The 26,870-nt window shown below is 40.4% G+C and overlaps 1 protein-coding gene and 1 long non-coding RNA gene across 5 annotated transcripts in view; one reads left to right on the forward strand and one right to left on the reverse strand.

Annotated features, from left to right (window-relative positions):
* Positions 1-26,870, forward strand: part of cast (calpastatin) — a 67,245-nt gene that overhangs the window by 23,985 nt on the left and 16,390 nt on the right. For 3 of the 4 annotated variants that reach the window (XM_034167122.1, XM_034167124.1, XM_034167126.1), the window contains exons 10-19: positions 4,804-4,845; positions 4,932-5,039; positions 7,675-7,755; positions 7,845-7,955; positions 13,490-13,570; positions 13,660-13,770; positions 19,308-19,388; positions 19,478-19,591; positions 22,522-22,626; positions 26,625-26,741. In XM_034167122.1, coding sequence (XP_034023013.1) covers positions 4,804-4,845; positions 4,932-5,039; positions 7,675-7,755; positions 7,845-7,955; positions 13,490-13,570; positions 13,660-13,770; positions 19,308-19,388; positions 19,478-19,591; positions 22,522-22,626; positions 26,625-26,741 — 951 coding nt within the window. The remainder of the gene's footprint in view (positions 1-4,803; positions 4,846-4,931; positions 5,040-7,674; positions 7,756-7,844; positions 7,956-13,489; positions 13,571-13,659; positions 13,771-19,307; positions 19,389-19,477; positions 19,592-22,521; positions 22,627-26,624; positions 26,742-26,870) is intronic. The other variant, XM_034167125.1, reaches the window with a different exon arrangement.
* LOC117507288 lies at positions 42-19,789 on the reverse strand. The gene is made up of 2 exons (XR_004559669.1): positions 19,731-19,789; positions 42-139 (listed from the first exon to the last, which is right to left on the reverse strand). It is a non-coding gene; the product is annotated as an uncharacterized LOC117507288 (long non-coding RNA).

Consider the following 26,870-nt stretch of genomic DNA (forward strand, 5'->3'; position numbering starts at 1 on the left):
GTAACTGACTGATCATCAATAACCTTCATTGAAATGTTAATTTTTTTCAAAAAACAAACAAAAAACCTTTTGTCTTTTATTCATCTTTTGTTTTAATAATAAAATCTTAGACATAAAACAGCAGTTTTTGCAACCATCACTGCACCATTGTGGGAGGCCCCCGCTATTCAAAGTGCCTAAAGCCTCGGCCCCACCGAATAATAAGCCATGGATAGTCCACAGCTTCAGTAAACCAGCATCCACACAAACAGCACGTCACCACACTTTTGGTTCCAAAATCTGACACTCTGAAAAAGTTAAGAGTTTCGTAGTGAAGTGTGTCATCTCCTGTCTGTAACCCCCAATCTCAATTCTCTTTTGTACCCCTTCCCCTTGGCCCTACCCCTACGCCTACCCCTTTAAAACAAGGGGTAAGGCGAAGGGGTATGCCTCTCGCCCTATGAATTGAGACACCCCTCCGCCTTAGGTGAAAAAAAAAAAAAAAACTGCCCGTGTCAAACTGCCATCTTCACTGTTTGTTAACATGGCAACCGAATTGCAACGTGTTGAAGTAGCTTGTTTGCTCTTTTTATTTTCCCGCCTTTCTGCGTAAATGCAATGAAATAGAAGAAGTCACAGATTTCTTCGACGCATCACAATCATGTCATGTTAATTTAATTCATTTGTAATTTCTAATAATAATAATTAATAGTATTAATAATTAATTAATTAGTAATTGATTAATGTTAATAATACTAATAATTAACCAATAATACTAATAATTAATATTGTTTGATTAATCATTAATTGATTAGTAATTAATTAATGAATTAATTAGTAATTAAAATAAATAAACATTGAAATATATCAGTCTGTGTGCAATGAATGTATACAAGTTTCACTTTTTAAATGTAATTACTGAAGTAAATCAACTTTTTCATGATATTCTACTTATGACATGACACAAAACTAAAGTCATTTCAAATGGCAACTTTCTGGCTTTAAGAAACACTATAAGAAATCAGGAGAAAAAAAAAATTGTGGTAGTCAGTAATGGTTACTTTTTTAGACCAAGCAGAGGGAAAAAAATATGGAATCACTCAATTCTGAGGAAAAAATTATGGAATCATGAAAAACAAAAGAACGCTCCAACACATCACTAGTATTTTGTTGCACCACCTCTGGCAGTTATAACAGTTTGCAGTCTCTGAGACATGGACTTAATGAGTGACAAACAGTACTCTTCATCAATCTGGCTCCAACTTTCTCTGATTGCTGTTGCCAGATCAGCTTTGCAGGTTGGAGCCTTGTCATGGACCATTTTCTTCAACTTCCACCAAAGATTTTCAATTGGATTAAGATCCGGACTATTTGCAGGCCATGACACTGACCCTATGTGTCTTTTTGCAAAGAATGTTTTCACAGTTTTTGCTCTATGGCAAGACGCATTATCATCTTGAAAAATGATTTCATCATCCCCAAACATCCTTTCAATTGATGGGATAAGAAAAGTGTCCAAAATATCAATGTAAACTTGTGCATTTTATTGATGATGTAATGACAGCCATCTCCCCAGTGCCTTTACCTGACATGCAGCCCCATATCATCAATGACTGTGGAAATTTGCATGTTCTCTTCAGGCAGTCATCTTTATAAATCTCATTGGAACGGCACCAAACAAAAGTTCCAGCATCATCACCTTGCCCAATGCAGATTCGAGATTCATCACTGAATATCAATCAATCAATCAATTTTTTTATATAGCGCCAAATCACAACAAACAGTTGCCCCAAGGCGCTTTATATTGTAAGGCAAGGCCATACAATAATTATGTAAAACCCCAACGGTCAAAACGACCCCCTGTGAGCAAGCACTTGGCTACAGTGGGAAGGAAAAACTCCCTTTTAACAGGAAGAAACCTCCAGCAGAACCAGGCTCAGGGAGGGGCAGTCTTCTGCTGGGACTGGTTGGGGCTGAGGGAGAGAACCAAGAAAAAGACATGCTGTGGAGGGGAGCAGAGATCGATCACTAATGATTAAATGCAGAGTGGTGCATACAGAGCAAAAAGAGAAAGAAACAGTGCATCATGGGAACCCCCCAGCAGTCTACGTCTATAGCAGCATAACTAAGGGATGGTTCAGGGTCACCTGATCCAGCCCTAACTATAAGCTTTAGCAAAAAGGAAAGTTTTAAGCCTAATCTTAAAAGTAGAGAGGGTGTCTGTCTCCCTGATCTGAATTGGGAGCTGGTTCCACAGGAGAGGAGCCTGAAAGCTGAAGGCTCTGCTTCCCATTCTACTCTTACAAACCCTAGGAACTACAAGTAAGCCTGCAGTCTGAGAGCGAAGCGCTCTATTGGGGTGATATGGTACTACGAGGTCCCTAAGATAAGATGGGACCTGATTATTCAAAACCTTATAAGTAAGAAGAAGAATTTTAAATTCTATTCTAGAATTAACAGGAAGCCAATGAAGAGAGGCCAATATGGGTGAGATATGCTCTCTCCTTCTAGTCCCCGTCAGTACTCTAGCTGCAGCATTTTGAATTAACTGAAGGCTTTTTAGGGAACTTTTAGGACAACCTGATAATAATGAATTACAATAGTCCAGCCTAGAGGAAGTAAATGCATGAATTAGTTTTTCAGCATCACTCTGAGACAAGACCTTTCTGATTTTAGAGATATTGCGTAAATGCAAAAAAGCAGTCCTACATATTTGTTTAATATGCGCTTTGAATGACATATCCTGATCAAAAATGACTCCAAGATTTCTCACAGTATTACTAGAGGTCAGGGTAATGCCATCCAGAGTAAGGATCTGGTTAGACACCATGTTTCTAAGATTTGTGGGGCCAAGTACAATAACTTCAGTTTTATCTGAGTTTAAAAGCAGGAAATTAGAGGTCATCCATGTCTTTATGTCTGTAAGACAATCCTGCAGTTTAGCTAATTGGTGTGTGTCCTCTGGCTTCATGGATAGATAAAGCTGGGTATCATCTGCGTAACAATGAAAATTTAAGCAATACCGTCTAATAATGACTTTTATCCAGTCATCCACAGTCCACGATTGCTTTTCCTTAGCCCATTGTAACCTTATTTTTTTTTTCTGTTTAGGTGTTAATGATGGCTTTCATTTAGCTTTTCTGTATGTAAATCCCATTTCCTTTAGGCGGTTTCTTACAGTTCGGTCACAGACGTTGACTCCAGTTTCCTCCCATTCGTTCCTCATTTGTTTTGTTGTGCATTTTCGATTTTTGAGACATATTGCTTTAAGTTTTCTGTCTTGACGCTTTGATGTCTTCCTTGGTCTACCAGTATGTTTGCCTTTAACAACCTTCCCATGTTGTTTGTATTTGGTCCAGAGTTTAGACACAGCTGACTGTGAACAGCCAACATCTTTTGCAACATTGCGTGATGATTTACCCTCTTAAGAGTTTGATAATCCTCTCCTTTGTTTCAATTGACATCTCTCGTGTTGGAGCCATGGTTCATGTCAGTCCACTTGGTGCAACAGCTCTCCAAGGTGTGATCACTCCTTTTTAGATGCAGACTAACGAGCAGATCTGATTTGATGCAGATGTTAGTTTTGGGGATGAAAATTTACAGGGTGATTCCATAATTTTTTCCTCAGAATTGAGTGAGTCCATATTTTTTTCCCTCTGCTTTGTCTAAAAAAGTAACCGTTACTGACTGCCACAATTTTTTTTCCTGATTTCTTATAGTGTTTCTTAAAGCCAGAAAGTTGCCATTTGAAATGACTTTAGTTTTGTGTCATGTCTGTGATCTGCTTTTTTTCTGCAAAATTCAACAACTAAATGAACATCCTCCGAGGCCGGTGATTCCATAATTTTTGCCAGGGGTTGTAGTTCTGTTAACTATATATTTCTTTTTCAAATTCTCCCTTTTTTTTTTGCATCCAGCTCCAATTCCTTAAGAAATTTCCTTGACAAATAATAGCAGTCATTTAGGACATCAGGTTATGTGTTACACATATACATGTGTGTGTATATATTTTCCATCTTACTCCCATAAACTTTTGTCTTCTTATCTTTTGTTTTTATAATTAAGTCTTAGATATGATACAGCAGTTTGTGCGACCTTGACTGCACCATTGCGGTATTCAAAGTGCCTTACAGTTTAAGAGACATTAACATAGAATAAATAAAACACAGAATTGAACAAACTACATGGAAAATACTGACAAATGCTGTCTGATTACATTTACAGTTTTTGTCAAATGCTAAGACACATGTGCTCTTCTTTTCTCTAAACTGTGAACATAAAACCCAATTTTCAAGCTACATTCACAAAACCACAGACTCTTCTTGCAAGACCAAACTTTCAGCTAAAAACAGTTCAATCTGTGCTCAAAACTGAACTATGTTGTCAAATTATTCCCCAAGTCAATCAAAATTAAAAACACTCCTGCACAGTCTCTAAACACTACATAGAAGAATAGAAAATACATTGCTCAGAACATGAAGCTGTAGAAATAAATGTTTGTTAATTGTAGGCTAAATGTATGTTTCAAAACAAAAAACGTGCATTTAGCACTTGTACATAGTAAAAAAACAAAAGTACAAAAAACATCGACACAGTGATGTACTGAAACATATATTTACTTACAGTATACCGTGGTATAGTCATACATTAATTCCTGTCAACATTTACATACTATAATGTCAAAAAAATACCTGTTCTCTTCTCTAAATGTTTGGATTATGGTGGACAAAGTGAATCTCCTGATGTTTGGTTGTACCCTTTAGCAATGCACTGAGTGAAATGAATGGAAAAAAATTAAACGTGTAATTTTTTTCTGTTGTGCAGCCTCTTCGTGGTCAGCGAATTGTGTGTTATCGTTCTGAACCGGTACTTGGATTGATATCAGTTTACTGTCTTCATAATACAGACAGCGCCATTATTTTGTGTAATATCAGTTATGTTTGACATTGCAGACACCGAAATGTCCTGAAAGACATCTCGTGTGTCCACCTGGTGAAAAACCAAAGGAGAAGATTGATGACATTGATTTGTCTCTGCAGTCGGCTACAACCACAACACAAGTGAGCAGTTCCCTTTGATGTACAGATGTGACATGCTGATCGTCAGTAACCTACATTGAAATGTTTTTTTTCCAACAAACACAAAAAACTTGTTTTTTATTCATCTTTTGTTTTCATAGTTAACTCTTACATATAAAGACTACACCATTGTGGGAGGCTCCTGGTATTCAAAGTGCTTTACAGTTCAAGAGACATTAACATAGAAGAAATAAAACAGAGTTGAGCAACTACAGTTGTGCTTAAAAGTTTACATACCCTGGCAGAAGTTTGGTTTTTTTTTTTGGCCATTTTTCAGAGAATATGAATGATAACACAAAAACCTTTTTTTTCACTCATGGTTAGTGGTTGCGTGAAGCCATTTATTGTCAAACAGCTGTGTTCCTCTTTTTTTTCTCACTTAAAATTTTATTAATTTTTGCACAATTTAAAAGAACAGAAACAAGGCCAGTGCCTAAACAAACAAACAAACAATAAGAACAATGTAAACGGAGGTAACAAATGATACATCAGCATAGTAAGATCTATTCAGTGTCTGTCTGTGTTCCTTTGTAGGTAATCCATTTATCCCACTTATCTTTAAATACTGCTTCCTTGAGTCTCAAAGTGTGTGTCATCTTTTCCATTGTGAATATTTCTTGTACAATCTCAGTCCATTGGTTGTAGGTGGGAGGTTCAAGCTTGAGCCATTTCCTGGTTATTGCTTTTCTAGCAGCTGTCAGGAGTATTTTAATCAGGTAATGATCATCTGTTCTAACCACCTTCGTTATGCTACCCAGATACAAAATTGTACCTGTCATGGGAATAGGGTATTTCAAAATTTTGTTTAAGGTCAACCATACAGTGTTCCAAAACTGTATAATTTTTGGGCAACTCCAAAAAACATGAGTATGGTTGGCATCATCCGCCCCACATTGCCTCCAACAGACCTGCGGCATTGTTAGTTGTTTACTCTTTATTGATGGAGTGGTAAAAAAGCGAATAAGATTTTTCCAGTTAAATTTCCGCCACTTAAGTGAACAGGTTGAGGACTGAGCCAGTTTACATATTTGAAGCCATTCTTCATCAGAGATTGTGATAAGCATCTCTTTTTCCCATTTATTTTTGACATAGACAGAAGAGTATTATGGTTGACCATTAGGCTAACATATAATCGGGAAATAATTTTTTGAGTTTTTGAATCATATGAGGAATTCCTCCGCACGTCTGTCTCAATGTGCCGAAAAAGTGCTGATGTCCACGTCTTTTCACAATTCCTGTGCTAGTCAGATGACGTCCCGGATAAAACACAGTGTCCAGTTTGGAAATGAACAGGACATTCCACTGTTACAGGAGTTTTTGTCTTGGAAAGAGGAGCGGAGGCTTCGCGCGTCGCAGCGGTGCCGCATGGCGCAAAGCAACGCCGTGATAAAGCCTCACGGGACATGTTCTGGCATGTCCAGGCACATCCACAATTTCTCGGATAATCACTCGATGGAAAAACCACCGACAGCTGTCTGAACGCCATCTCAAAGCCGTCCTGTGAGACCAAAACGGAGGTGGTTTTGTCTCGCTCCAGTAGCGAATACATCGTGATGCGCGAAGCCTCCGCTCGGCTTTCCATTACAAAATCTCTTGTTAAAAGTGAAATCTGCCGGAGCGGCGCGCCCCACAGCCACTGGGGGCCGTCCTTAAAGCGACAGTAACACTCCTTATTCTCTACCAAGCCCGTAACATTTTCACCGAAAGCCAGATACATTTTTGTAATGGTTTCCAGCTGCCAGTCTCTAACAGTTTCTGAAAAAATTCTGATGGAAAAAAAGCCCAAATATTCTGCCATTTCCTGACAATGAAAATCCGCCGAGGGGGTGGACCACTCCTCACTCAAAGCCTGCTCACAGGCGAATGACGCAACCGACAGGCGTGGAAAAACTCATGCATGCACACGAGGGTTCAAGCTTGTCTGACGCAATCACACAATTCAAATCCATATGGTTTTTGAAAAAAATAAGGTCGGATACTTTTCTAATAGACTTCGTATATCAATAAAAATGCAATCTGTTTTACTGAAATTGTGTTTCTTCAGATATAGAGCCAATAAAAACAACAAGGGCTCTAAAGTAATCTTTTTTGAAATTATTTTCTCTATTTGATCTTTTATTTCTATCCAGAAATCTTTTATCTGACTGCATTCCCACATGCAATGTATTAATGTTCCTTTTAAGCCACATTTTATACATGTCTGTAATGTTCTTATTATATTTATTTAATTTAACAGATGTAGTGTATACTCGCATTTACCATATAATTGTAATATTCTTAGACGGCTATTAATAGATATTTGTTGAGATTTTTTGCAAACTTTTTCCCAATTGTGCTCACTGATTTTAATGTTTAAATCATCATTCCAGGATAATCATTTTCTTGTTGAAGTTTCATTTGAATTTGATTGCAGTAGAATGTAAAATTCCGAGATTATGCCTTTTCTTAGTTTATTTTTAATAGCAAATTTTCTAACTGTGTAAGTGGAATCTTTTAAATAATGTAGCTACAAACTGTTTATTATTGTTGTTGTTGTAAAAGGATATTTGTATAAAAAATTCTAGCAACATCTTACAGACAATATTAATAATTTTCCTATCTCATGTTTCTGTTGTAGAAACCTGAACCTGTTGTCTGTTCTTCTATGGTTGTGGATCCTGTTATTTGTCAGCCGGTTGTGTGTTATCGTGCTGATCCGGTACTTGGATTGATATCAGTTTGCTGCCTTCATAATAATACAGAAAGCGCCATTATTTTGTGTAATATCAGTTATGTTTGACATTGCAGACACCGATGTGTCCGGAGGAACCTCCTCTCATTCTCCGTTCACCTGGTGAAAAACCAAAGAAGATTGATGACGTTGATTTGTCTCTGCAGTCGGCTACAACCACAGTACAAGTGAGCAGTTCCCTTTGATGTACAGATGTAACTGCCTGATCATCAATAACCTACATTGAAATGTTAACTTTTTTCAAAAACAAACAAAAAAACCTTTGTCATTTATTCATCTTTTGTTTTCATTGTTAACTCTTAAAACAGCAGTTTGTGCGACCATGACTGCACCATTGTGGGAGGCTCCTGGTTTTGAAAGTGCCTTACAGTTTAAGAGACATTAACAGAGAAGACATAAAACACAGAACTGAGCAACTACATCAGATGGAAAATACTGCAAAAGTACAGTCTGATTACATTAAATGCTCAAGCAACAGAAACATCAACAGACGATAGTTTTCCCAAAAGAGAGAAACTTATTGTTCATTCAAATTGTAAAAAGTGATAAAAGTCTTTCCAAGATGTTCTAACTGTATATAACCTGTAGAGCTGCACAATGAAGTCTGATGTCATCTGAACCAGCTGCTAAAAATAAATTATTCGCCTGCAACAAAAATTTTCTCTGATTTAGGTATCTGCGTCCAACCCCCACCTGATCATCATCACAATTGTTCTAATGCTCAGTGGGTTATTGAAGCATAACGTGCACTGTGAATTTCACGGCTCTGTGTGCGGATAAAATAAAATCTGCCAGTGGATCTGTTTGTGTCTGTATTCAATGTTTTAACATTTCCCATAATCCCCCTGGCGGCCCCCTGCGCTTCCCAGAATGCATTGCGGTGCCAGCAGAGTTCCAGCTTCTCACAGGGCATGTAAACAATGGCTAGTGAGGACGTGGATAGTGCTCATCCAGTGAGTTCACAGGCCTTTATGATGATGATGACATGTTCTTCCAAGTTGAGAGGGTTATCTAGAGGAGGTGTAGCACCTGTGATGGACTTCTGCCGTGCCCCAATGTTGTCTTATTGTCCATAATTCACAAGGTTTTTTTTACATTGTGCCCTGAACCAGACCTCTGCTGAAACTGACCCCTCACGTGAGTCACGGACCCGCAGATGACATGAGATTCACAACTACGAAACAGCGAATGAGAGACGTTCGGATCACCTCTCACAGTTGAAGTGTATCTATGAAAAAAAAATTATAGACTCTTCCATTCTTTGTAGATGAGATGAGATATACTTTATTGATCTCACAGTGGAGAAATTATGTTTACACTTCAGTTACCTCAGACAGCAATTAGTCCACAATTATTACTTGTTTACCATAATAATGGTACACATCAGAATTAAAGACAGCACATACACATTTGACATTGTTTCTGTGCACTAAATTTGAAGTAGTCCGTTATCTGAATTGATGCAAGTGGGTGAAGGTCACGCAGCAACCCTGAGTTGCACCACTGTCAGCTTGGGGGGAGAACAGGGACCAGCAGTAGCTAAAACGGCGCCGCCCCCACAGAAGGGGAAAGGAATGACGTGAGCATACGCCAGAGTGAGGGGGTGTTTGATGGGGGGTAGGAGGGGGGTGGGGAGAGGGAATGGAGCATGCTTCAGTGCTATGAAAAACAGTTTGTCTTTGTGGGTTGAGATAAGAAAGAAAGGAGCCAAATAATCACCAAGGCCAGAAGACATTCCTCTGGAGGAAAACAGTCGAGCAAGTTGTCCTTCAGGCTCGATAAGCCTGCCGTGTTGTGGTTAGAGCAGTGAAAAACACATTTTACAGTTCCACTTGAACAAACCAAATCCCAGTTATGAATTAAGACTATTCCTAATTATGAATTTAGAATATTCCCCTTGACTCCAAAATCTTCAACTTCATCTGCAAGGCACGCATCTGCTCCAAGATGTCATGAGTTCAAGAGTCATTGCATTCTGAGAATGAAATGCCTTGCCCACCTCGTTAATCATGACAGACAAGCAAGGGGCCGTGGTTCTTGATGCCACCGTCTAGCCAATTTTCTGCTGGATCAGGGCAGCACATAAGCCAGAAAGTGCCAGCCCTGCTATCATAAGACCAAATATGAATAAATCCTCGACGTCCTCAATGGAGAAAGGCGCCAAGCATGCAATACACCAAGACCCCTAGGAGTCGAGAACATAGCCCGCAGGATACGTTGGTGAAGTAGGGACTTGAAGGTTAAAGCAGAGAGCAGAGATAAGGGAGAGTGGAGGAGATGCGACCGCACTCGTCGGAGTCCCAAGCTGAAAAACAGTAGGTGGAAAAACTTGCAAAATCGACAGGGGATCAAATACTTATTTGCCTCACTGTATGCATGCATGTGTATGGCTTCGATCACAGACAAACTGGGGAGAGCCGACATTTGCTGTTTGGTATGCTTGTGTATGTTGTGTCAAAGATGAACACTGAACATGGAAAGTTGATAGGATTAGTATTTTTGGAGAATCTATGGATATTAGCTGAACTGGACAATGGACATTAATAATTACATTCTGAACTCACATGCCATTCCAGCAGGGGGCAGTAAATCATCTAAATATTAAAAGCCAAGTGGCGTGTGTATATGTCTATGCACGCGTGCGGGAATTTATTAAGTTCAGTGTAAGTACATAATATAATTGTAAATACATTAAAAATACATGGATGGCACAAGAAAGTGAAAACACATTTCAGTTGTGGTCAATTTAAAAATTAAATGCCAAAATAAAGTAATATTAATAAAATAATAATGATAATAGTAATAGTGAGTATATGATAACAAGAATGTAAACAGTTTGTAAATACATTAAGACAGTAAATTAACATTCAAATATTATGTAATGAACAGGAAATAAAAAGGGTTGAGTTCTTCTTCTTAAAAACTGTTGAAGTCTAAGGTTTGAAAAATGTCCTCGACATGCCATTCCAAACTTATTGTAGAAACTTTACATAATTTGTAACCACCCTTGAAAAATGGCATCTGCCTATTTTATAAACACTACCCAATCTAGAGCCTGTGGATCCCCACAGGCAACATGCTAGTATTTAAATAATGTTTTTTTTTGTTTTGTTTTTTTGCCAAATATATTTTATTCACATTTCATCCATGTATAGCTTTGACAAAATTATTTTACAAAATGTGTCTTACATGGTGTTTCATTATAGGAAAAAAAAAGGGAACAAAAAGAACAAAACAGCTTCTCTTAATTTATGACATTGTAATCGTTACATTTAGTGCTTTCTGCAGGGGGCTTAAAAATCAATGAGGTCATCAGATGAATCCAAATCTCTTATAAAGTTTATAAATGGTCTCCAAATCTTTTCAAATAAATGTTGTTTTGCATGGTAGGCAAGAGAGCATTTGTTTTAACCACTGGGAGGCGCTTGGTCCATTGACATTTTTCCAGGTCACAGCAATACATCTTTTAGCTATTAATGAGCTTATGAGGTCTATTAGAAAAGTATGCGACCTTATTATTTTTTTCAAAAACCATATGGATTTGAATCACGTGTGATTGCGTCAGACAAGCTTGAACTCTCGTGCGCATGCGTGAGTTTTTCCACGCATGTCGGTTGCGTCATTCGCCTGTGAGCAGGCTTTGAGTGAGGAGTGGTCCACCATTTTCATTGTCAGGAAATGGCGGAATGATTTGGGCTTTTTTTCCATCAGAATTTTTTCAGAAACTGTTAGAGACTGACACCTGGAAACCATTAGAAAAATTTATCTGGCTTTCGGTGAAAATGTTACGGGCTTGGTAGAGAATAAGGAGTGTTACTGTCGCTTTAAGGACGGCCCCCAGTGGCTGTGGGGCGCGCCACCCTCCGAAGCCGCCATCGACAGGCTGAACGACCATTTCATTTCTAAACGGATGGCTGTCTGGATCCGTGACCATCGTGTGCCATTTCTCTGGTTATCACAAGAGCTGAACATCAACCATTTTCCAGCAGATTTCACTTTTAACAAGAGATTTTGTCATGGAAAGCCGAGAGTAGGCTTCGCGCCTCACGATGGATTCGCTACTGGAGCGAGACAAAATCTCCTCCGTTTTGGTCTCACAGGACGTCTTTGAGATGGCGTTCAGACAGCTGTCGGTGGTTTTTCCATCGAGTGATTATCCGAGAAATTGTGGATGTGCCTGGACATGCCAGAACATGTCCCGTGAGGCTTCATCACGGCGTTGGTTTGCGCCATGCGGCACCGCCACAACGCGCGGAATTCCTCCGCACGTCTGTCTCAATGTGCCGAAAAAGTGCTGATGTCCACGTCTTTTCACAATTCCTGTGCTAGTCAGATGACGTCCCGGATAAAACACAGCGTCCAGTTTGGAAATGAACGGCACATTCCACTGTTACAGGAGTTTTTGTCTTGGAAAGAGGAGCGGAGGCTTCGCGCGTCGCGGCGGTGCCGCATGCCACAAAGCAACACCGTGATAAAGCCTCACGGGACATGTTCTGGCATGTCCAGGCACATCCACAATTTCTTGGATAATCACTCGATGGAAAAACCACCGACAGCTGTCTGAACGCCATCTCAAAGCCGTCCTGTGAGACCAAAACGGAGGTGGTTTTGTCTCGCTCCAGTAGCGAATCCATCATGACGCGCGAAGCCTCCGCTCGGCTTTCCATGACAAAATCTCTTGTTAAAAGTGAAATCTGCCGGAGCGGCGCGCCCCACAGCCACTGGGGGCCATCCTTAAAGCGACAGTAACACTCCTTATTCTCTACCAAGCCCATAACATTTTCACCGAAAGCCAGATAAATTTTTCTAATGGTTTCCAGCTGCCAGTCTCTAACAGTTTCTGAAAAAAATCTGATGGAAAAAAAGCCCAAATATTCTGCCATTTCCTGACAATGAAAATCCGCCGAGGGGGTGGACCACTCCTCACTCAAAGCCTGCTCACAGGCGAATGACGTAACCAACAGGCGTGGAAAAACTCACGCATGCGCACGAGGGTTCAAGCTTGTCTGACGCAATCACACATGATTCAAATCCATATGGTTTTTGAAAAAAATAAGGTCGGATACTTTTCTAATAGACTTCGTATATCAATAAAAATGCAATCTGTTTTACTGAAATTGTGTTTCTTCAGATATAGAGCCAATAAAAACAACAAGGGCTCTAAAGTCATCTTTTTTGAAATTATTTTCTCTATTTGATCTTTTATTTCTATCCAAAAATCTTTTATTTGACTGCATTCCCACATGCAATGTATTAATGTTCCTTTTAAGCCACATTTTATACATGTGTCTGTAATGTTCTTATTTATTTAATTTAACAGATGTAGTGTATACTCGCATTTACCATATAATTGTAATATTCTTAGACGGCTATTAATAGATATTTGTTGAGATTTTTTGCAAACTTTTTCCCAATTGTGCTCACTGATTTTAATGTTTAAATCATCATTCCAGGATAATAATTTTCTTGTTGAATTTTCATTTGAATTTGATTGCAGTAGAATGTAAAATTCTGAGATTATGCCTTTTCTTAGTTTATTTTTCATAGCAAATTTTCTAACTGTGTAAGTGGAATCTTTTAAATAATGTAGCTACAACCTGTTTATTATTGTTGTTATTGTAAAAGGATATTTGTATAAAAAATTCTAGCAACATCTTACAGACAATATTAATAATTTTCCTATCTCATGTTTCTGTTGTAGAAACCTGAACCTGTTGTCTGTTCTTCTATGGTTGTGGATCCTGTTATTTGTCAGCCGGTTGTGTGTTATCGTGCTGATCCGGTACTTGGATTGATATCAGTTTGCTGTCTTCATAATAATACAGAAAGCGCCATTATTTTGTGTAATATCAGTTATGTTTGACATTGCAGACACCGATGTGTCCGGAGGAACCTCCTCTCGTTCTCCGTTCACCTGGTGAAAAACCAAAGAAGATTGATGACGTTGATTTGTCTCTGCAGTCGGCTACAACCACAGTACAAGTGAGCAGTTCCCTTTGATGTACAGATGTAACTGGCTGATCATCAATAACCTACATTGAAATGTTAACTTTTTTCAAAAACAAACAAAAAAACCTTTGTCATTTATTCATCTTTTATTTTCATTGTTAACTCTTAAAACAGCAGTTTGTGCGACCATGACTGCACCATTGTGGGAGGCTCCTTGTTTTGAAAGTGCCTTACAGTTTAAGAGACATTAACAGAGAAGACATAAAACACAGAACTGAGCAACTACATCAGATGGAAAATACTGCAAAAGTACAGTCTGATTACATTAAATGCTCAAGCAACAGAAACATCAACAAACGATAGTTTTCCCAAAAGAGAGAAACTTATTGTTCATTCAAATTGTAAAAAGTGATAAAAGTCTTTCCAAGATGTTCTAACTGTATATAACCTGTAGAGCTGCACAATGAAGTCTGATGTCATCTGAACCAGCTGCTAAAAATAAATCATTCGCCTGCAACAAAAATTTTCTCTGATTTAGGTATCTGCGTCCAACCCCCACCTGATCATCATCACAATTGTTCTAATGCTCAGTGGGTTATTGAAGCATAACGTGCACTGTGAATTTCACGGCTCTGTGTGCGGATAAAATAAAATCTGCCAGTGGATCTGTTTCTGTCTGTTTTCGATGTTTTAACATTTCCCATAATCCCCCTGGCGGCCCCCTGCGCTTCCCAGAATGCACTGCGGTGCCAGCAGAGTTCCAGCTTCTCACAGGGCATGTAAACAATGGCTAGTGAGGACGTGGATAGTGCTCATCCAGTGAGTTCACAGGCCTTTATGATGATGATGACATGTTCTTCCAAGTTGAGAGGGTTATCTAGAGGAGGTGTAGCACCTGTGATGGACTTCTGCCGTGCCCCAATGTTGTCTTATTGTCCGTAATTCACAAGGTTTTTTTTACATTGTGCCCTGAACCAGACCTCTGCTGAAACTGACCCCTCACGTGAGTCACGGACGCGCAGATGACATGAGATTCACAACTGCGAAACAGCGAATGAGAGACGTTCGGATCACCTCTCACAGTTGAAGTGTATCTATGAAAAAAAAATTATAGACTCTTCCATTCTTTGTAGATGAGATGAGATATACTTTATTGATCTCACAGTGGAGAAATTATGTTTACACTTCAGTTACCTCAGACAGCAATTAGTCCACAATTATTACTTGTTTACCGTAATAATGGTACACATCAGAATTAAAGACAGCACATACACATTTGACATTGTTTCTGTGCACTAAATTTGAAGTAGTCCGTTATCTGAATTGATGCAAGTGGGTGAAGGTCACGCAGCAACCCTGAGTTGCACCACTGTCAGCTTGGGGGGAGAACAGGGACCAGCAGTAGCTAAAACGGCGCCGCCCCCGCAGAAGGGGAAAGGAATGACGTGAGCAGACGCCAGAGTGAGGGGGTGTTTGATGGGGGGTAGGAGGGGGGTGGGGAGAGGGAATGGAGCATGCTTCAGTGCTATGAAAAACAGTTTGTCTTTGTGGGTTGAGATAAGAAAGAAAGGAGCCAAATAATCACCAAGGCCAGAAGACATTCCTCTGGAGGAAAACAGTCGAGCAAGTTGTCCTTCAGGCTCGATAAGCCTGCCGTGTTGTGGTTAGAGCAGTGAAAAACACATTTTACAGTTCCACTTGAACAAACCAAATCCCAGTTATGAATTAAGACTATTCCTAATTATGAATTTAGAATATTCCCCTTGACTCCGAAATCTTCAACTTCATCTGCAAGGCACGCATCTGCTCCAAGATGTCATGAGTTCAAGAGTCATTGCATTCTGAGAATGAAATGCCTTGCCCACCTCGTTAATCATGACAGACAAGCAAGGGGCCGTGGTTCTTGATGCCACCGTCTAGCCAATTTTCTGCTGGATCAGGGCAGCACATAAGCCAGAAAGTGCCAGCCCTGCTATCATAAGACCAAATATGAATAAATCCTTGACGTCCTCAATGGAGAAAGGCGCCAAGCATGCAATACACCAAGACCCCCAGGAGTCGAGAACATAGCCCGCAGGATACGTTGGTGAAGTAGGGACTTGAAGGTTAAAGCAGAGAGCAGAGATAAGGGAGAGTGGAGGAGATGCGACCGCACTCGTTGGAGTCCCAAGCTGAAAAACTGTAGGTGGAAAAACTTGCAAAATCGACAGGGGATCAAATACTTATTTGCCTCACTGTATGCATGCATGTGTATGGCTTCGATCACGGACAAACTGGGGAGAGCCGACATTTGCTGTTTGGTATGCTTATGTATGTTGGGTCAAAGATGAACACTGTGAACATGGAAAGTTGATAGGATTAGTATTTTTGGAGAATCTATGGATATTAGCTGAACTGGACAATGGACATTAATAATTACATTCTGAACTCACATGCCATTCCAGCAGGGGGCAGTAAATCATCTAAATATTAAAAGCCAAGTGGCGTGTGTATATGTCTATGCACGCGTGCGGGAATTTATTAAGTTCAGTGTAAGTACATAATATAATTGTAAATACATTAAAAATACATGGATGGCACAAGAAAGTGAAAACACATTTCAGTTGTGGTCAATTTAAAAATTAAATGCCAAAATAAAGTAATATTAATAAAATAATAATGATAATAGTAATAGTGAGTATATGATAACAAGAATGTAAACAGTTTGTAAATACATTAAGACAGTAAATTAACATTCAAATATTATGTAATGAACAGGAAATAAAAGGGTTGAGTTCTTCTTCTTAAAAACGGTTGAAGTCTAAGGCTTGAAAAATGTCCTCGACATGCCATTCCAAACTTATTGTAGAAACTTTACATAATTTGTAACCACCCTTGAAAAATGGCATCTGCCTATTTTATAAACACTACCCAATCTAGAGCCTGTGGATCCCCACAGGCAACATGCTAGTATTTAAATAATGTTTTTTTTTTTTGTTTTTTTGCCAAATATATTTTATTCACATTTCATCCATGTATAGCTTTGACAAAATTATTTTACAAAATGTGTCTTACATGGTGTTTCATTATAGGAAGAAAAAGGGAACAAAAAGAACAAAACAGCTTCTCTTAATTTATGACATTGTAATCGTTACATTTAGTGCTTTCTGCAGGGGGCTTAAAAATCAATGAGGTCATCAGATGAATCCAAATCTCTTATAAAGTTTATAAATGGTCTCCAAATCTTTTCAAATAAATGTTGTTTTGCATGGTAGGCAAGAGAGCATTTGTTTTAGCCACTGGGAGGCGCTTGGTCCATTGACATTTTTCCAGGTCAGAGCAATACATCTTTTAGCTATTAATGAGCTTACGAGGTCTATTAGAAAAGTATCCGACCTTATTATTTTTTTCAAAAACCATATGGATTTGAATCACGTGTGATTGCGTCAGACAAGCTTGAACTCTCGTGCGCATGCGTGAGTTTTTCCACGCATGTCGGTTGCGTCATTCGCCTGTGAGCAGGCTTTGAGTGAGGAGTGGTCCACCATTTTCATTGTCAGGAAATGGCGGAATGATTTGGGCTTTTTTTCCATCAGACTTTTTTCAGAAACTGTTAGAGACTGGCAGCTGGAAACCATTAGAAAAATTTATCTGGCTTTCGGTGAAAATGTTAACGGGCTTGGTAGAGAATAAGGAGTGTTACTGTCGCTTTAAGGACAGCCCCCAGCGGCTGTGGGGCGCGCCGCCCTCCGAAGCCGCCATCGACAGGCTGAACGACCATTTCATTTCTAAACGGATGGCTGTCTGGATCCGTGACCATCGTGTGCCATTTCTCTGGTTATCACAAGAGCTGAACATCAACCATTTTCCGGCAGATTTCACTTTTAACGAGATTTTGTCATGGAAAGCCGAGAGTAGGCTTCGCGCATCACGATGGATTCGCTACTGGAGCGAGACAAAATCTCCTCCGTTTTGGTCTCACAGGACGGCTTTGAGATGGCGTTCAGACAGCTGTCGGTGGTTTTTCCATCGAGTGATTATCCGAGAAATTGTGGATGTGCCTGGACATGCCAGAACATGTCCCGTGAGGCTTCATCACGGCGTTGCTTTGCGCCATGCGGCACCGCCGCAACGCGCGGAATTCCTCCGCACGTCTGTCTCAATGTGCCGAAAAAGTGCTGATGTCCACGTCTTTTCACAATTCCTGTGCTAGTCAGATGACGTCCCGGATAAAACACAGCGTCCAGTTTGGAAATGAACGGCACATTCCACTGTTACAGGAGTTTTTGTCTTGGAAAGAGGAGCGGAGGCTTCGCGCGTCGCAGCGGTGCCGCATGGCGCAAAGCAACGCCGTGATAAAGCCTCACGGGACATGTTCTGGCATGTCCAGGCACATCCACAATTTCTCGGATAATCACTCGATGGAAAAAACACCGACAGCTGTCTGAACGCCATCTCAAAGCCGTCCTGTGAGACCAAAACGGAGATGGTTTTGTCTCGCTCCAGTAGCGAATCCATCGTGACGCGCGAAGCCTCCGCTCGGCTTTCCATTACAAAATCTCTTGTTAAAAGTGAAATCTGCTGGAGCGGCGCGCCCCACAGCCACTGGGGGCCGTCCTTAAAGCGACAGTAACACTCCTTATTCTCTACCAAGCCCGTAACATTTTCACCGAAAGCCAGATAAATTTTTCTAATGGTTTCCAGCTGCCAGTCTCTAACAGTTTCTGAAAAAATTCTGATGGAAAAAAAGCCCAAATATTCTGCCGTTTCCTGACAATGAAAATCCGCCGAGGGGGTGGACCACTCCTCACTCAAAGCCTGCTCACAGGCGAATGACGTAACCGACAGGCGTGGAAAAACTCACGCATGCGCACGAGGGTTCAAGCTTGTCTGACGCAATCACACATGATTCCAATCCATATGGTTTTTGAAAAAAATAAGGTCGGATACTTTTCTAATAGACTTCGTATATCAATAAAAATGCAATCTGTTTTACTGAAATTGTGTTTCTTCAGATATAGAGCCAATAAAAACAACAAGGGCTCTAAAGTCATCTTTTTTGAAATTATTTTCTCTATTTGATCTTTTATTTCTATCCAAAAATCTTTTATCTGACTGCATTCCCACATGCAATGTATTAATGTTCCTTTTAAGCCACATTTTATACATGTGTCTGTAATGTTCTTATTATATTTATTTAATTTAACAGATGTAGTGTATACTCGCATTTACCATATAATTGTAATATTCTTAGACGGCTATTAATAGATATTTGTTGAGATTTTTTGCAAACTTTTTCCCAATTCTGCTCACTGATTTTAATGTTTAAATCATCATTCCAGGATAATAATTTTCTTGTTGAATTTTCATTTGAATTTAATTGCAGTAGAATGTAAAATTCCGAGATTATGCCTTTTCTTAGTTTATTTTTTAATAGCAAATTTTCTAACTGTGTAAGTGGAATCTTTTAAATAATGTAGCTACAACCTGTTTATTATTGTTGTTATTGTAAAAGGATATTTGTATAAAAAATTCTAGCAACATCTTACAGACAATATTAATAATTTTCCTATCTCATGTTTCTGTTGTAGAAACCTGAACCTGTTGTCTGTTCTTCTATGGTTGTGGATCCTGTTATTTGTCAGCCGGTTGTGTGTTATCGTGCTGATCCGGTACTTGGATTGATATCAGTTTGCTGTCTTCATAATAATACAGAAAGCGCCATTATTTTGTGTAATATCAGTTATGTTTGACATTGCAGACACCGATGTGTCCGGAGGAACCTCCTCTCATTCTCCGTTCACCTGGTGAAAAACCAAAGGAGAAGATTGATGACGTTGATTTGTCTCTGCAGTCGGCTACAACCACAGTACAAGTGAGCAGTTCCCTTTGATGTACAGATGTAACTGGCTGATCATCAATAACCTACATTGAAATGTTAACTTTTTTCAAAAACAAACAAAAAAACCTTTGCCATTTATTCATCTTTTGTTTTCATTGTTAACTCTTAAGACAGCAGTTTGTGCGACCATGACTGCACCATTGTGGGAGGCTCCTGGTATTGAAAGTGCCTTACAGTTTAAGAGACATTAACAGAGAAGATATAAAACACAGAACTGAGCAACTACATCAGATGGAAAATACTGCAAAAATACAGTCTGATTACATTAAATGCTCAAGCAACAGAAACATCAACAGATGATAGTTTTCCCAAAAGAGAGAAACTTATTGTTCATTCAAATTATAAAAAGTGATAAGTCTTTCCAAGATGTTCTAACTGTATATAACCTGTAGAGCTGCACAATGAAGTCTGATGTCATCTGAACCAGCTGCTAAAAATAAATCATTCGCCTGCAACAAAAATTTTCTCTGATTTAGGTATCTGCATCCAACCCTCACCTGATCATCATCACAACTGTTCTAATGCTCAGTGGGTTATTGAAGCATAACGTGCACTGTGAATTTCACGGCTCTGTGTGCGGATAAAATAAAATCTGCCAGTGGATCTGTTTGTGTCTGTATTCGATGCTTTAACATTTCCCATAATCCCCTGGCGGTCCCCTGCTCTTCCCAGAATGCACTGCAGTGCCAGCAGAGTTCCAGCTTCTCACAGGGCATGTAAACAATGGCTAGTGAGGACGTGGATAGTGCTCATCCAGTGAGTTCACAGGCCTTTATGATGATGATGACATGTTCTTCCAAGTTGAGAGGGTTATCTAGAGGAGGTGTAGCACCTGTGATGGACTTCTGCCGTGCCCCACTGTTGTCTTATTGTCCATAATTCACAAGGTTTTTTTTACATTGTGCCCTGAACCAGACCTCTGCTGAAACTGACCCCTCACGTGAGTCACGGACCCACAGACGGCATGAGATTCACAACTGCGAAACAGCAAATGAGAGACGTTCAGATCACCTGCTCTACATGAGTGCACATACAGCCACTTAAAAATAAATAAAAATGTTCAACTTTGACGAAAAAAAAGTTTAATAATATGTTTCTAAACTGTGCCCTCTGTGCTTTGCTTGCTGTGTCGTTGTCATTGCGCTCTGAGAGGCAGAGAGACGAAGGAAACTCTTTTTTCAATTCAGAGCTGCTGCAAAAATTAGCGGCCTGAGAGTTTTGCAGCATCAAACTCGTGGAGGGATTGCCGGCGCACATACCGAACATGTTATACTGGTACTTTGATGGTACCATGATCCAGTGTACACCATGAACAGGCACCATTAAGAAAATCATGTGCAAACGGGGCAACTCCAGAGCAACTGATGTCTTTTGCTCCTGCAAAACACCCACTCTGATTGAAAATGAATGTCTGTCGTCTGCTTTTGCTTGTAGCTAATGTGACCATAGCTTTATATTGAACCTAGCGTCGCTGTCACACTCTATACAAATCCTGCACCATCCTCACATCATTTGCTGCCACTCTTGGCTATTTTAAAATTTTTTAAATTATCCCCTTTAAATTTTCACCAAAAATGAATCTCAGTAGCACGATGTAAATTAAATATGCAAATATCAATGCAGAAACAACAGAATGCAGACATCTGGGTACCCTTATCCTTTGGTGTAACATAACTACTACAGTCATGTTTTGTAGATCAGTCAAGTTTTGGGAATATGAACATTTGCAAGTCGCTGAATATTTATTGAAGTTTGTTTCTTTGTCAGTGGAACAGAAAAGGCTTTTCATACAAGAAAATAATCGAAATTTAGCTTCAACTTTCACGTGCCTTGTGACAAATTTTAGCTGAAAATTCATATAATCTTTTTGAAAGCCCATCTCTGTTCTAAAAGACATCTCTGTTCTAAAAGACAAACACCAAATGTGTTTGTCTTTTAACAAAGTATTTCCACTTTGTTTGGGGAGTCCATCCCTTATGGACAAACTTTAGCCCATTAAATATTACATTTGTAAGACATCAGCATTACAAAAACAAATCTTGGGCAATTGTTTTGATTAAAATTATTGGAATTTGTCCTGTGTTGAAAACAGGTTAACCCGGGCAGCGCCAGATACCCCAGCTAGTTTCATTTATAAACCAAATCAAAAGTCAGCACTGCTTCATTTTCCTAGACCTCTGCCTCACAACAACACTGTTATTGAGTACAGTTGAGCTTTGCTGCTCCTCTCAATTGCTTTACTGCTGCAAGCTATGTAGTAAACAAGAGCTTCCAGCAGTGGGCACGGCGCACAAAGAGAGAAGTGTTGACTCATTGTTTGGGTCTGTAGTCACCTTGGATGCTATCAGAAGCGATTGTGGTGTTAAAACTCAAAATCAGCTTGTTAGTAGTTGCAAGTGTACCAGAGACAATACTGGAAGTTATCGGTTATCTGTAGCTTCCGATAAATTTTTGGGTGGTTTATCGGTTTAGCTTGTTATTTCTACCTGGTTCTTTTATGTAAAATTCTGCCCCTTACCAAAAACCAAACCATTGTATTCCTCATTTTGAGTTTATTCAAGGTCACATTAGAAACCAGGCCTGGGACCCTCACAGACAGTGTCCATCTTGTGAAAGACCCCTAAAATGAGTCATACAACACCTTTTATACCTTGTGGGTGATGTGTTCAATACCTGTTTTACCCGCTGTGTAGCCAACATTTAATTCATTGTTCACTAAGGTGTTTACATCTCACCAGTCATTGTTTTGCTGTTGACATTGAAATGGCATTTGACATGGACGTCTTCAGACAACTCTACATTGCATTGACACCTCTTGCTTTGTATCCTCTTCATTTCTTTCACTTATTTTTTTGATAAGCTTCAGTAAATAGTCTTTTGTCTGCTCTGTGTTTGGTCTTCAGGGAGAGTCTATGTCTGCTGATGCTCTGAGTGCTCTTGGGGACACTCTAGGAGCTCCAGAAAGAAAGCCTGAACTCCCCGAACTCAAACCCAAGGACATCGTCTCAGTACGACACGACACACATATACTAAATGCTGACTTGTGAGACTTTTGTTTGGCTTCTCTGACATTATTAATTTTCTTGAACGTGTTTTGTGATACATTTGGACAGAGTGTTGTTTGGGGTGTGATTTGATAAGTTGTTGTAATAAGTATGGCACTTTTTCATCCAGTGAGGATACCTGAGGTATAAGGGTTAGGTCAAGTCTGAGAACAAGTTCTGCTGATAGAAGTGTCTTCTAAAAATTGGCAGTCAGTTTTGGAGTTGATTTTAAGTCCATCTTCAACTCAAAGGTCTTGCCAACTCATTCTTTATCATAGCATCCCATACCAGTACTCCTTCCCCACCATGATGGTGTTGGACTCAAAGTGGTGATGTGTGTCCCTTCGTGATCCAGCAACAGCCCCGTACATCTGGTCCATCAATAGTCATTCTCATTTCATCTGTCCAGATAAACTTGGAAAAAAAAAAAAAACCTGTTTTCAGATATTTCTTGGTCCATTCTTGATATTTTGATTTGTGAGTCTTGCTCAGTGTTGGTTATGTTTCAGGCTTCCTTACCTTGGACATGTCTCTGAATACTGAACTCCTTGTACCTCTGGACACTCCAGGTAGGTTGCCGTTTTGGAATATGGTGGCAATGAGTTCCTGGCGGCATTACATTTAATTCTTCAAGTCTTGCAGTTAGCTTGTGTCTTTTCTTCTCCATACATTTCTTGGGCCCTTTTGACTATTTGCAACAAAACCTTTGATTGGTCGGTGATCACGGTGATTGTTCATTGATCACACCTCAATATTTGCTTTCATGTCCCTTAGTAAGCTGCACCCTGACCACATGCTTTTGGCAGCTGTCAACAAGCTTCTGGCATAATTCTGACTGTATATTTGACCACTCTTGTTGGCAGAATTGAGTGAGTTCATTTAAGTAGATTAGTTTCCTGGCGCAGACCCAGCTTTTAAGCATAATAGGGTTGGGGTCAGGGCGTTTCAAAAGGCCATTCCAGAAGCTTAATGTTAGCCTGCTTTATCCAACCCACAACCACTTTTGATGTGTGTTTGGGATCAGTGTCCTGTTGGAGCACCCAATCCAATTCTGGCCACGTTTCAACTGCAGGTAGTCCTCCTCCTTCATTATTCCATCCACTTTGTGCAGTACACAGTACCACTGGCAACAAAACAGCCCCACCATGCTTGACAGTTGATACAGTGTTCTTAGGTTTGAAAGCTTGACTTTTACTCCTTGAAACATTCCTCTTTTCATTGTGGCCAAATACCTCAATCTTTGTCTCCTCTGACCATAAAATGTTTCCCCAGATGGCGTTTAATTTGTCCATATGGCCAGCTGCAAATTTCAGTCTTGCTTGGTGTTGATTTTGGAACATGGGCTTCTTTCTTGATCAGCTTCCACTCAGTGCATGGCGACATAAAACTCGCTTCACTGTGAGCGGTGACACTGGTGTTCAAGCAGTCTTCAGTTCATGGCAGGCTTGAGTCTTGGTGGTTCCTGGGTTGTTCCTGAACACCCCAACCAACTAATTCTCATGTGAGGGTAACAGTTTAGGTCTTCTTCTGGACGTGGATAAAGTTGTGACACATCTGAATAACTTGTTTGAACTGATGACCTTGAAATTTGCAGTTGTTACAAAATGTCTCCAAGAGACCTTCCCAACTTGTGTAAATCTACAGTTCTCTTTCCTAGATCTTCACTGAGTTCCTTGGACTTTCCCATTGTTCTGAGTATTGCTCAGTCAAATGAGTGTTGTCAAACACATCCTCTTTATTCTGGAAAAGAGAAACTACCAGCTGTAGTCAGTCATGACTGAGGAGTTAATAGGCCTTGTCACATTAAGACATGGTAGAACCTTCAGCATCACTTATTAAAAGATACAAGTGAATTTATATATTTGTGAGTATATATTTTTGACCCTGTCTGGATTAGCGAAGATCCAAAATAAATTCAGACTTGTGCACCCAATTCCTGTTTTTTCACTCACTCATCATTCATCTTCAACCACGTATCCGGCATCGGGTCATGGGGCAACATCTCTAGCAGGGAACCCCAGACTTCCCACATTGACCACCTCTGACTGGGGGATCCTGAGGCATTCCCAGGACAGTGTGGAGATACATTCTCTTCACTTAATCCCTAGGGTGTCCTTCCAGATGGACGTGCCTGAAACATCTCCCTAGGGAGGCACCCAGGGGCATCCTTACCAGATGCCCAAACCCCCTCAGCTGGTTCCTTTCAATGCAAAGGAGTAGCAGCTCTATTCCGAGCTCCCCATGGTTGACCGAGCTTCTCACCTTATCTCTAAGGGAGACACCAGCCACCCTCTTAGGGAAGCCCATTTCGGCTGCTTGTACCCACAATCTAGTTCTTTCGGTCATGACCCAACCCTCATGACCATAGGTGAAAGTAGGAATGAAGATTGGCCAGTAGATCAAGAGCTTCACCTTTTGGCTCTGCTTCCTTTTCGTCACAACAGTGCAGTAGAGTGAATGCAACACCACCCCTGCTGCACCTCTTCTCCAGCCAATCTCGCACTCTATTGTCCTCTTACTCATGAACAAGACCCTGAGGTACTTGAACTCCTTCAGTTGGAGTAAGACTGCATTCCTTACCCGGAGTAGGCAATCGTTTCCTACTGAGAACCGTGGCCTTAGATTTAGAAGTGCTGATCCTCATCCCAGCCGCTTCACACTTGGCTGCGAACCGATCCAGTGAGCGCTGGAGGTCACAGGCTAATGAAGCCAACAGGCCCACATCATCTGCAAAAAGCAGTGATGAGACCCTGAGCCCTCCTGAAACCATCCTCCCCTCGTCTATGCCTCTATATCCTGTCCATGAATACCACAAACAAGATTGGTGACAAGGCACAACCCCCACCGGAAACGAGTCCCGACTTACTGCCAAGCACCCAAGCGAGTGGTTCTGGAGCCGAGGCTGTGTGTGGAGGCGAGGCCCACCAGATCTAACTGGTATGGCTTCACCTCCCACACAAGCTCTGGCTCCTTCTCCCACAGCGAGGTGACATTCCACACCACCAGAGCTAGCCCCTGCCACCTGGGTCTGGTCCATCCAGGCCTGGCTCCAGACGGGGTCCCCGAGCTTCCTCCAGGCCGGGTCACATTTCCTCTGCTTCATTTTGTCATGGTGTCGTGTGAACCATTCTTAGTCTGGCCTCTCGCCTGAGACCAATTTGCCATGAGAGACCCTACCAGGAGCAGAAAGGCTCCAGACAACACAGCTCTCAGGTTCATAGTGGCACACAGACCTCTCCACCAAGATAAGGTGATGGTTCCTTGTTTTTTAAAGTGATTATTATATGTATTAATACATTAATATATGTTGTACAGTCATTCCTCCCTGACAAAAGAACATTTAAAACATTAAAAGCTCAGAATTACATGACATTCATGCCCACGATGAGTATCTATGTAAACGTCCAACCACAACTGTCTGTGTGTGCATATATATATATATATATATATATATATATATATATAAAGATATGAAAAACTCCCTCAGACGTTTTTGAGGAAGAAACCTCAAGCAGACCGGATTCTGTGTGAGGGTGGCTTAGTGGTTAGCAGCAGCATTGCCTTACAGGATGAAGGTAGCAGGATCACTTCCCACAGTCCTTTCTGTGTGGAGTTTGCATGTTCTTCCCATGTTCACGTGAGTTCTCATCGGGTGCTACGGCTTCCTCCCAGTTCCAGAGACATTTAAGTTAGGTGAATTGGTGTCTCTCAATTGCTCGCAGGTGTGCAAGCGAGTGTCTGTCTATATGTGGCCCTGTGATAGACGGTTATCTTGACCAGGGTGTACCTCACGCCCTATGACTGCTGGGATAGGCTCCAGCCCACTTGTGACCCTTGATTGGAGGAAGCGAGTACAGTGGATGGATGGATGGATTGTTCATGTGTCTAATGTTGTGTATGTGTAAGAGGACAAACTGTCTGGACAAACAATGTTTTGTGTGCTCCTCTTTTCCTTTTTGCAGGAGGAAAAATGCAAGGAGGAGGAGGGTGTTCTCGTTGGCGAGAGGGAGGACACAATTCCTCCAGACTACAGGTTTTCAGAAGACAAACTTAAAGACCTGCCTGCTCTAAAACCAGAGGTGAGACCTGCACGTAGTCCCCCATTTACAGCAATGTAACACAGTCTGCTGTGCTTTTTATCAATTAAATCTTCATAGTTATTGTGTGGCCTTCAGAATCAAACTTCAGGCAAATTTTGTGTTTTTTCT

Source organism: Thalassophryne amazonica, chromosome 3, assembly GCF_902500255.1.
Source record: "Thalassophryne amazonica chromosome 3, fThaAma1.1, whole genome shotgun sequence".
In the NCBI taxonomy this organism is placed as follows: domain Eukaryota; kingdom Metazoa; phylum Chordata; class Actinopteri; order Batrachoidiformes; family Batrachoididae; genus Thalassophryne; species Thalassophryne amazonica.